General features: G+C 38.9%; 1 protein-coding gene across 1 annotated transcript; it reads right to left on the bottom strand.

The window, feature by feature from the left end:
• Positions 1-5,158: 5,158 nt before the first annotated feature.
• On the bottom strand, positions 5,159-9,070 carry SPINK9 (serine peptidase inhibitor Kazal type 9). The gene is made up of 4 exons (XM_019624411.1): positions 8,999-9,070; positions 8,221-8,249; positions 6,355-6,482; positions 5,159-5,287 (listed from the first exon to the last, which is right to left on the bottom strand). Exons 1-4 carry the CDS (start codon positions 9,051-9,053, stop codon positions 5,242-5,244), a joined length of 258 nt encoding a protein of 85 aa, XP_019479956.1. The 5' UTR covers positions 9,054-9,070; the 3' UTR covers positions 5,159-5,241.
• Positions 9,071-11,562: the final 2,492 nt, after the last annotated feature.

The following is an 11,562-nucleotide window of genomic DNA, read 5'->3' as shown; positions in this document are numbered from 1 at the left end:
ATGCTGTGCTCCTACTGTTTTTCAGATATTAGGATACATGCTGGGATTATAAAAGACATGATACCGGCCAAGGAGAACCACAGGCTCTAGAGGAGACAAGAATTACAATACTTCCTGAAAAATGTAAGACAGCATTCAGTACGGGTTGGAACGCCTTCAGGGCAACCAATTCTGCATCTAGTTTAATAGAAAACTGTGCCTGAGAAGTATTAACTTTGCCAGGTAACCAGTTATCCAAACCGTAAATGTCATCAACATCCGAAGTGTTTGATTTTTTTCTTATCCTCCCTATCAGATAGTTTGCCAGATCTTTTTCAGAGCTTTAAACTTTGTCTGCAATCATCCATGCCCCATTTTACCTCCCTCTTCACTAATCCTGTACAGATACATAACTTACAAATGTCTCCTGACTTTTCTCCTTTCCTCTCTCTCCCCATTCTCCACTCACCCTCCATCCTCCCCAGTTCACCAGAGAGCTGCCCTGTCTTCTACTTCCTCCTTTGATTTCTCAGCATCTGTTGACCTCATAGTTAAGCAGAGGCAGTGTGGTGTGATTGTTAAAAGTAGGGACTCCGCTGTTAGAATTTCTGGGTTCAAATCTTTGTAACCCTGGCCAAATGAGTTAACACTTCTGTGACTTACTTTTTCTATCTTTTACTTTTGTCATAGAAGTACCTACTTCACATAATTGTTATGAATATTAAATGATTTTATACACATAAAGTACCTTAGAATAGTAGCTGGCATGCATTTGCTATCATTATTTTTATTACTCCTGCAATTCTTGCTTAGAGGGAGTTTTCTGAAAAACAGAAGGCTATAGTTAGGACAAATGAGGGGGTAAATGCTATGGGGTAAATCTAGGCTTGAGAAGATGTTTTGATGGTAAGAGTTCCCCATTAATGACTGCCTCAGGGAGGAGGGGGCTCCTTCTCATCCAGAGTTCCAAGAAGGAGCTACCTGGCTATCCATTAGGAGTCCCGTAAAAGCCTCCCCTCATTGAGTGTGAAGATTGTAGCCATCAGTGTTTTGTATTTTTAAACAGTGATGATAGTTCTTATTGATGCTTATTATGCACCATACCGTGAATAGTCTAGATCAGTGGTCGGCAAACTGCAGCTTGCGAGCCACGTGCAGTTCTTTGGGTACATACATGTGTGACTTTTTCTTATTTTAATAAAAACATAATTAATCCCATTACTCATTGTAATATTACTTTAAATTTTCCTTATTTGTCAAAATATATTTATGGCTCTTGAATACTTTTTAAATTGTTGTGAGGGACAGGATTGGCTCTTTTGTCTCAAAAGTTTGCCGACTCGTGTAGGTGCTCTTGGTTCTTGGCTGTGCTCTTCATGGGAACTTTCACGGAGAAAGCGGAAATAGTTGGCCAGTTGAAAAACCCAATGCTTTTCTTCAGCGTGTATCATTTTCTCTATATGGTAGGCCGCTGTATGGACTAGCTACTGGTCAATATTTAGGACCATTTTAGGAGAAGAGTAAGTCTCTGTCCTTGAGGAAAAAGTGTCAGATGCCAGCAGATATTGGAGAAGGAAGAGAATGCCTGAAAGGCCAACATGGATGCTTTTCGCTTCACAAATCTCAAATTCAAGGCCAGTTTATACTTGCGAGTACCTACTGCATTTATCTTTGTCCCCCTCCTTCTCTTTCCTCTATTTTGTCATATATCATACATGCAAAAGGGTATAAATAATATACATATACAATTTAAATGATACTAATCATAATGTTAATTGAACAACACAAATGCTCATATGTCTATCATGCAGTTTAAGAAATAGCACAGGTAGCAAAAAAGGTGAAGGGGAATAAGAGATCCAAACTCCCAGGTACAAAATAAATAAGTCATGTGGATGTAATATACAGCACAGGAAATATGGCCAACAATATTGTAATAACCTTGAATGGTGACAGATGGTTACTGGACTTATCATGATGATCACGCCATAAGGTATATAAAGATCAATCACTATGCCGTACACCTAAAACAAATGTAATATTGTATATCAACATACTTTAAAAATAAAAATTTAAAAAAACCCCAAAGAACTTTGTTCTTTAGAAAAACACCAACAGTAAAAATCAACTTAAAAAATTTGTTGTCATAGTTCACAAGAGAAAAAAATAAATAAATAGCACAAGCTGTATCTGAAACCTGTTCTATGCCGCTTCCCTATCTCCCTAACTCAGGCTGCCAGCTCCCAACTAATTCTGCTCTGCCTTCTCCTCCAGCAAGGACGCTACACAACCACAGTCGCTCGAACAATCCCTCCATCTGTGGGGGAACTAAGCTGGTTCTCCTGCTCTCTGCCATTTGCTAAATAACACAGGTCCCTATTGTAATTTTCAGGCACTGCAAAATTAGTGTGAGGCTCTCAATACCATTAGGATGTCAAATACAAGGCTTTGAGTGAATTGAATCTAAGTTCGTTTTGATGTGTGTGTTTTTTTTTAATTTTTTTATTGTTAGTTTCAGGTGTACAGAACAATGCAATAGTTACCCTTTTCACCCTCACAAAGTAACAACCCCCCTCCCCCCATCCACTGCCCTCTCACCCCCATATCATGCTTATCTATTACAATTCCATTGAATCCGTTCCCGCACTCTACTCCATGTCAAAAATCACATATACTTGTACATATATGTGAGGCACTGCCTGCTATAAGTCAGAGAAACAAACGAATGTCCATCTGAGGCACAAAGATGAACAGGACCCAATTCCCTGTTCTCAAGGACCTTAAAACCAGAAAATATATCTTTTTTCTTTTTTTTTTTATTTTACCAAAACTGAGGATAACTTTTAAAGTCTTTCCAAAATCCCTTATGGGAGGCTGTGTGTTTCCATTTCATTGCACTCAAACCACTTTGCTGACCTGTGTGGCTGTAACAGTGACCCTCCGCTCTAACAGAAGGTTAGTGGTGCTGTCTCTCAGAAAGGGGTCAGCCAGGGGTGATAGGGTGGGACTGGGGAGAAGACAGTGAGGGGCCAGACCTAAAATAGGACCATCCATTGTGCTTAAGGGACAAGCTTAGGACAACTACAGGTTTTAGCTGTTTGTATTTTTTAAGTCACTCATCATTTGCTAATTATGTGCCAGGCACAATATTATGCACTGTATGCCCATTGGCTCATGCCCGTCCCTAAGGAACTTCTGTTGCCCTCACTTTGATGCTCAGGAACTGAAACTCAGATGTTAAACCACTAACTCAAGGCTACCCTAGATTTGAGCCCAGGGTTATCTCCAAAGCCCCCATCTTTTTTTTATTTTTATTTTTTTTATTTCCTTAGGTTTTTTTTTTTTATTTTTATGCAGGTTTTTTTTTTTTAATTAAGGCACAACTGACATATTATGTAGGTTTCCTATGTACAACATAATGAGTGGGTAGTTGTATATATTGCAAAATGACCACCCTCTTAACCAATGGTTATACGTCTTAAGCCTTTCTAACCAGATAATTTCCATCTGAAAGGGTGGACGCATTAATATCTACAGGGTATGGCAGAAAGCATGGTAGTTCAGGCAATCCGTGGACCTCATGAACAAGTGATAACTGGAACCCAGGCAGGCAGCCATAACAGAGATAGGGCGACCAGGGAGGCAAGCACCACAACAGAAGTCTGCCAGTATTTGGGGGTGTCTGCTACTGGACTCCATTTCTTGAAGAGATCAAGTGGAGAGGGGAAAAGAAGCGATGAGCACACCCAGGAAGTGCAAAGAACCAGAGGATCCGGCTACTCGGCGGGTTAGAGAGGCAGGAGCCTCAGGCGGGGGTAGCAGCTGTTGGTCAGAGCTGAGAGGTCTTACACATGTGGAATGAGACTCGGGAACTGGGCACAGGGAGAATGAAAACCCAGGCCCAGGCCTCTTCTTGGGTGAGTCACTCAGGGCTTGCCTGGGCCCAGCCTTAACTATTGTAACCTCTGAGCCTATTTGTGAGCATTCAATGCCTCACTTCTGAGGAAAGAAGCAACTAGGAATGATCAGGTAGTTTCCTGAACTCTCCAGAAGCCTCTTTCAGAACTCTAATAATTCTTTGCCAGTGTTTAAGCAGGCACTCTTAAAAAGCTTAATTTTATGTTGATTCGGGGCTTTTTTTTCCCTTCTGAAGTTTTCAGGATACATCCATGTGTCTGAGTTTTGATAAGACATGTATTTGTAGATCTGGCTTCCATTTAGGTGATCTGTACTCTTATTGTTCATTAAAATTCCAAAGTGAATGTTTCGGCTTAACTTTGTTCTCTGAGAGACAGGAGTTGCCTATTCCAGAAGGGCTGGTTTACTGGGTGTGGTAATGCCTGCTATCCATAAACATGAGGAAGAACTAACTAAAAAGGAGACAGAGTGAGATTTCTTAGATTTTGAGTAGGCTTCACTTCCAGTAACAGGTTTTGCCAATGTATTTCATTGTTTTTGTTTTATTTTATTTGTGCATCTTTAAAACTACATGGCAATTCTCTTTTCATGTTACACATGACACAGATTTGCAGGGTGGTGTAGCAAGATATGACTGTAGAAGGTAGGAATGTAATGAGGCGTTTCAGGCTGTGGGTGGGCAAGGCAACCGCCATCTTGATCACTCCCCCACAATCTCTAGAAAAGCGTTCATTGCTCTCTATCACTTGTGTGTCTGTGGCTGCTTTTTATGGGAACTAGAAGAAGCAATTCTGAGTTTGGGTTGGTGCAGGAGGCAAACACTGCTTTCCGTACATTAGAAAGCTATCCATTCAAATGCCAGATATTTGACCTCCGGGTCACCTGGGGTAAGACACCGTATTACTTGTTTATTTGTTGATAGAAGTAAAATTCAATTCATTTTAACTTAATTTAGTTAATTCAAAAAGCATTAATTGAACACCTTCTTGTTCACATTTCAGAACTAAGTAGTTCTTAAAAAAACTACTTTGCAGAACTTTTCAGAGATGTTTTCCTAACTTGAAAGAGAAGAAGACATCAGCTTCAGGTCCTTTGATTTTCTGTTTCCTGTTATTGGTCTTAATTAGCCCTTCCCTCACCTCCCAGAATGTGGCCCTACCATGGTCTATTAGACATCACCCCAAAAGTGAAATTAATCTAGAAGATTCAATTCCTAAACAAAAAGTGTCCGGCATGGTTATTTCACTTAGGTCTACTTTATTCTACAGAGAAATCAGGATGTAATAGTGGCAAGATTATATGGGAGAAGAAATGTCTCTTGTGAATTGGAATCACAAGGTAGATTCAACACTCTCCGAAGTGTACAAACTTAAGTTTGTTGTTAGTATCCCTGTGGAGAGAAAATAGTAACAAATGAGAAACGCTGAGGCCACAGGCATTTCATTAGCATCAGAATTCACCAATGAACGGCTGAAAATGTACCCAAGTCTTTCCACTTATTGATGGTTTTTAGAGGAGTGACTGCATTTTAGAAACATGTTAGCAACTGGTGCTGATGATATAAAGATAATGCTCTAAATATTTCACTGCTTATGTCCCTGCAAACATTTAATGGATTTTTTTTAATTTAAAGGGGACACACATTTAGATACTTCTTTTCATACAAGATTATATTTTTTCTAATTAATAAATAATCAGAATAAAATGCCATATATATTAGATGTTTATTTTCATTCATGTTTTCAAAATGCTTAAAAGGAACTAGATGTTTCTATACATTCTAGTATATCTATCATTCGTTATTTAAATTTTTTTGAGCTGATGTAAATATATCTTACTTTGCATTATTCCTTTGTAACCTTTAAACTACTTTTGGCTATTTGATTTTCTAAATTTAATTTTTGTTAGCACTCCAACATACATTTCGTTGAGAAGTCATACTCTGAAGCTGAACAGGTTCTTTAGGTTTTCCAGCTATTGTCCCCCTTTTGTCCCAATGACTAGGGGGCTTTACCATATTCAAACTTTGTTGTTGAAGCTCAACAATAAACATGGCTTGTTTTAATAGATCTAGACTGGCATGCCTACAAGGAGGGATGTTCCTTGTCCCTGGAAATAACCCAGCATAGACTGTGAAGTGACTTGGTGGCTTTTTTGTAGAAGTTTAAGCAATAAATTAGTAGGTGGAAGTTGAACTAGTTGACTCTTAAGTCTTCCAACTTAGAGATGTTAGGCTTCTCTGATTGACTCTTACTGCCAGAATACGTAGGGATATACATGACACCAGGGACTCCCAAGTCCTATAAATTGTGAGAATTCTGTTTATCAGAGTCAACTAATACGAGATGATTCACATATTCTTGTATCCTAACCCACTTCTTTGAATTAAGGTATATTTGTCTTAACACATAATTATTATACCTTAAATATAGAAAAGAAAGCTATTTCAATACTTACACAACTTCGGAACAGAAGGTGCAATCATTGTAATAAGTTTTGCCATCAGACCCACAAATTGGGTCATATGTTCTAAAACAAACTCTCTCTTCTCCTGGCGGTAACTTTTTATACTCACTGCAGTCAACCTGGAAATACATATTAAAAATCCCCAATTCCTTCAACCAAATATTTAGTCCCAGGATTTAGACTTTTTCAAGCAAGTTCAGAAGGCTCTCAATGCATTTGTTTTTTATTCCAATTGTCTGTCCTCATCTAACCTCTGAAATATGTCATTGGCAACTTTTATGAAGTGTTGGTAACAAATTACTTGTTATACACTTCACCAGCACATGGATAGACAGATATATTTTAACATTGTAGCTGAGAACCACTATGTGAAATTCCTGGAGCATAGCCAAGATGATGAGCCACTTATGAGAGCAAGTAGGTGACTACCAAGAAAAAATTTTCTGGGTCTTTCATCTATGAGCAAATTGAATAGTGTGGACAGTAAAGTCAAACACATTGGAATCCAAATCCTGACTACATGACCCTGGGACAATTATCTTACCTCTCTACACCTTAGTTTCTTTATCTGCAAAATGAAGGTGATACACTTGCCTTGTAGGATTAAAGTAAACAATATATAACTGAGAAGATATGTGTCAAGTGCTTAGCACTACAGAGCATAGAAAATAATAAATAAACAATAGCTATTATTTCCATTCCTTGGCTTTACTTCCAGGTCTACACAAACTCCAGCTCTATACAGAAGATGCTGTATTTCTGGCTCTTTCTGTCCCAGAGTTCCAGCCAGGATATTTTACTAATTGTTGACTATCTCCACTTGGATAATCTGAAATATGCTCAGACTTAAAGTTGAATTCCTCCTCCCCTTCAGATCTGTAATTCATTTATTCATTCCTTCAGTTACTATATTCCACGAACCTTCTAAGTTTTAGAGCTGAGCTGAGTGCTGACAGTACAGAGGTCAGTAAGTATGGCGTAACAGCAGAAGGACCTCAGAGGCTAATGGAACAGAAGAGAAGCTGTAGCGCCCCAGGATGCGCACATGGCAACATGAATTCACTTCCTCTCACCTGCTCAACCCCCAGTGCCAGAATTGATGAAATACTCACAATATGACCGGGAAACTACCAAGGCTTAAAACTCATGAACACTTTTCATTCTCACACAGCTACCAAATCATGAAGGATGGATGGAATTCAGCCCTGTCGGGGGCTGAAATTTATGTTCTTAATCTTATTATTTTCTTTAGTAGGTTAAAGACTCAAAGAAATGAAAGGAGGGGCTTAGGCCACAGAGCTAAAAAGCTTGGACTAGAACCCAAATTGCCTGACTGCTGGTTTCAAGTTTTTATAACCCCACCTAGATTTTCTCAACAATAGACATTACTTAATATGAGCCATAAAGGAAAGCTTAAATCAAAATCTTCCTTCTTTAATATAGAGAACAAAGGTGTGTGTGACCTATTTAAAAGTTGTAAGAATCATGGCTTGTTCTTACTGAGTTTTACTATGTACTAGGTACTGTGCTAAACACGTTTTCAAACACTGTGGTTTTAAGTCTCATAATAATCTTATGAGGCAGGTACTGCTGCCCATGGCCACATGCTCAAAGAGCTGAAATTGAAGACCAGGACTTTGTAAGTCTCGTGGTAGGTGTCCGATCATTTTGCTTCATCGTCTCCATTTTAGGAAGGTCTATCTACAGTTTTTGAAATAAACGCAGTTTTCATACTTAAATCTTCAAACATGTAAAGATGTAATTATATGAGCATAAAATGCCAAAAAATTTCCTTACTGATGCTGGCTTTAAAAGTAAATAAAAGTAGGACTTTCATATCAAGATGGATGCACTGACCTGCTGATCCTGTAGCTCACATTCTACACCTGTAAGAAAAAAAGTACATAAAAAATTAAACTCTGGAAGAACCCAATCTTATTAGAAAAATAATCTTTATGTTTTAGCTCTCAATCTGTCATAAAAATACGACTCTCTTCAGAGCTGTGTATCAGCACATATCAAAGGTTGAAGCTCAACACAGATCTTTTTCTTTTTTGAAGCAGGATTAGAGTGTAGCCAAAAGGATGGAAAAGCTGTTATAATAATGAGGAGTTTGTCTTATTCTTTCCTACCTCATGATCAGAGCTTAGGAAATTTTGAAAAAAAAACCAAAAACCAGAAAACCCCAAAAAACAGCAAATTTTATATTTAGGACGTGTTTGCTCTTATGCAGCAGGCATAGATGGCGGAAGTTGGACCCACGGTCGAAAATTCTAAAGAGTCATATTTTAACTCAACAGTGGAAAGAAAATAATAGTTCATGCTGCCAAACAATGGAGTGGACTATTTTATGAAGAAATAAGGTCCTCATAAATAATGCTCTCAAGTCAGAGCAGAGTCTGGATGAACAAGTCCCAAAGAAGTTACACAAAGCATATGGATAAGCATTGGCCATTTACATCGGCTCAGTGCCTGAGATGATACGATTTAGTGCTTTATTGGTGGAGGAGGAAAAAAATGCATTTAAAAAAGCTTTGCTTATTATCTAGATGATGTGTATATCCCAGAAGTGGGAAGAAGATGATGTGAGCTGTTGGTATCAGGGCAAGGGCAGTGTTATGAGGGGGATACTCACTGAAGATGGCTGTAAGTGCCAGAGCCAAGAGGACAAAGGCTGTTGTTGCTCTCATGCTGCTGAAGTGGTCGAGGGCAGTCAGATGGAGGCAAAAGAAGTAACTCTCTGGTGTCTGCCAAACCCACTTGGGTGCTAACTTATATATTGTCAAGAGTTCCTGCCTCAAGAGTGAGATAGCTATTTCCAGAAACAGAATCCTGGGACAAGGTCAGAAACTCTTTCGTTGTGAAAGCCAGATGACTTTACATGACATTTTTCTAGATCATAGGACCTGAAAAAGCTGGCCTTATTTCTTTACCTCTTTATGTCCTCAAAACTTCGAGCGCTTTCATATCTGTTGCAATAATTTGATCTTCATAACAAATGTGTCAAAGTTATTACCGTTTTCCTTGTTTTATGGACGAGGAAGTGAAGATACAAGGAAGTAATTTCACTGGGTTTACTGTGTGTTCTTTGTTGTATTGTTTTCTCCAGGAACAGTCATCGGCATGGTAATTTAACAGGTTTTGACATTTTCCCAGGTTCCCCTTTCCTTTCTTCCCCAGGATCAAATGGGAAGTGTTGCCAGTTGAGATCCCAGACGGCACAGAGAAAAGGCCCAAAACCCAAATCTTGATTTCGCAGAAACAAGACATGATTCATACTCTTTATGGGAGATAGTTTTCCTAAGAATCCCAAATTTGGGGAGATGGTAGAATGGATGAAGTTGGTGAGCACTCACACATTTAGCTGGTGGAAGCTTTATCAAGGGCCCTTAGGAGAAGGCCCCCTCAAGGCCAATAATAAAGACCTTTGTAGCCATTTTAACCAAGAATAGGTCTAGTAGCTGCAGTGGCCGAACTGTCCCTGAAGCTTTGGCCATGATTCTCTAGTTTCCAAACACAGACTGATGGTTCAAAAATAAGATGTTAACTTTGCCCTGGGCCATAGTTACATACATGGCCAGTGATATCTTCCTGTAATACAATACCTTCCAATAAACCAGCTGTCAATCATTTGGTGACGGTTTAAATTTGTGCTTTCTGCAAACCATGCTTCATTTGAAACCTCTGATAAAGGCTACAAGGACACTCATTTTAGAATGTGCCAATTCTCAAATAGAGTGGCTCTATGAGAAGACAGTGGAATCAGCTCTTGCAGTTTTGGTAGATAGAGTTGGAAGACATTGTCTGTACTGCTCACGGAAGTAATGCCAAAGGCTGGGAAACTAAAATCCACATTTGTGTCCCTTCCAAAGGATAAAGACAGCTGAAACATGTTGGGTTGGTCTGAGAAGGGAGAGGGAAGCCATAACATTATTGAGAGCTGAGAACATGAGTTGCAGACATGAGTTCATTGCCAGCGCCACCATTCCCTATGTGACCTTGTGCAAGTTATTTCACTGCTAGAATCCTTAGTTTCTTTATCTTCATTTGAACATCTTGTAAGTATGAGCATTTACTCTGGCTTAGAGGCCATATTACAACTTGAACATATCATGATTAATGAGAAACTTTGCCACTGTCTTCATTGTAGCTTGACAAAGACGCGCTCCTTGACCAAACTTGAGCTAGGCTCCTCGGAGTCCTCTTCTGACTACGTCTTGACCTTAATTAACCCTGGCCTTCCCCTGCACCTTATGTCTTTGGCCTGCCCAGCTCTTAGCATAGGTCTTAACATAGAACCCTGCTAAGTAAACCCCACTACTATTGATATTTAATCATCCTCACTATCTAATCAAGTTCTTCATCTCCCACCTGTAATGTATAAGAAGCCCTTGGCCTACCTTTAGCAAGAATTCTGTTGATCCAGTTTAGCAAGAATCCTCCTACCCTTTTTATTTCTTGTTAGTAATTTTCCATCTACTAACTTCATCATTCTGCTTCTTAGCTATAAATCCCCATTTATATTTGGAGCTGAGCCCAATTGCTTTCCCCTATTGTATTAGGGGTATTCAAGGCTATACCCTGAATAATGTCTTTCTTGCCATTTTAACAAGTGTCAAATAATTTTTCTTTAACAAGCTTCCGGAATAAATTTAATAATAGCACTGTCATCATAAGCTTGTTGTGAATTCTAAATGAGATTGCATATAAAGCACTCATTTTGGGTCTGGCATATTTTAAGCTCTCAACAAATGTTACTTTTGATGACAATGACCATGATAATGAAGAGGATGATGGTGACAGTGATCTGGAGAAGAAAACATTAAGAAAGCACTTAGCAACCATCTTAAAATAAGCAAGGGATGGATCTTTGTGGCCTTACTGGAAATAATAGATCTTGGCATGACAGGAAAAGGAACTTTGTGATGGTCTGAGGTGTCTGCTAATGACTAGAGGTGATGGGAATCATATCATTTTAACTGTCCCATTGGAGACCAGGTGACTAACTTTCAGGAACCCTACAGAGGAGATTCCTTCATTGAATGTGAGAATAGCCTCTATCTGTATTTTTTACCAACAGATATTCATAAGCTAGCTCTCCTAACTAAAAGTGACTCCAATATTACAAACAAATTAAGCTTTTAATATGTAAGACACCCTTAACATAAAGAATTTGTCTCAATACCCACCTGATTACCC

This window comes from Hipposideros armiger, unplaced genomic scaffold (genome assembly GCF_001890085.2).
Source record: "Hipposideros armiger isolate ML-2016 unplaced genomic scaffold, ASM189008v1 scaffold_590, whole genome shotgun sequence".
NCBI classification, from domain to species: domain Eukaryota; kingdom Metazoa; phylum Chordata; class Mammalia; order Chiroptera; family Hipposideridae; genus Hipposideros; species Hipposideros armiger.
Note: the sequence above shows the minus strand (reverse complement) of the source record. Positions and strands in the feature narration are given on the sequence as shown.

Coding starts and splice junctions, on each gene's coding strand:
- SPINK9 (XM_019624411.1), bottom strand. CDS start 9,053: ATGAGAGCAACAACAGCCTTTGTCCTCTTGGCTCTGGCACTTACAGCC. Junction 8,250..8,998: donor GGCACTTACAGCCATCTTCA/GTGAGTATCCCC, acceptor TTTTTCTTACAG/GTGTAGAATGTGAGCTACAG. Junction 6,483..8,220: donor GTGAGCTACAGGATCAGCAG/GTCAGTGCATCC, acceptor ATGTATTTCCAG/GTTGACTGCAGTGAGTATAA.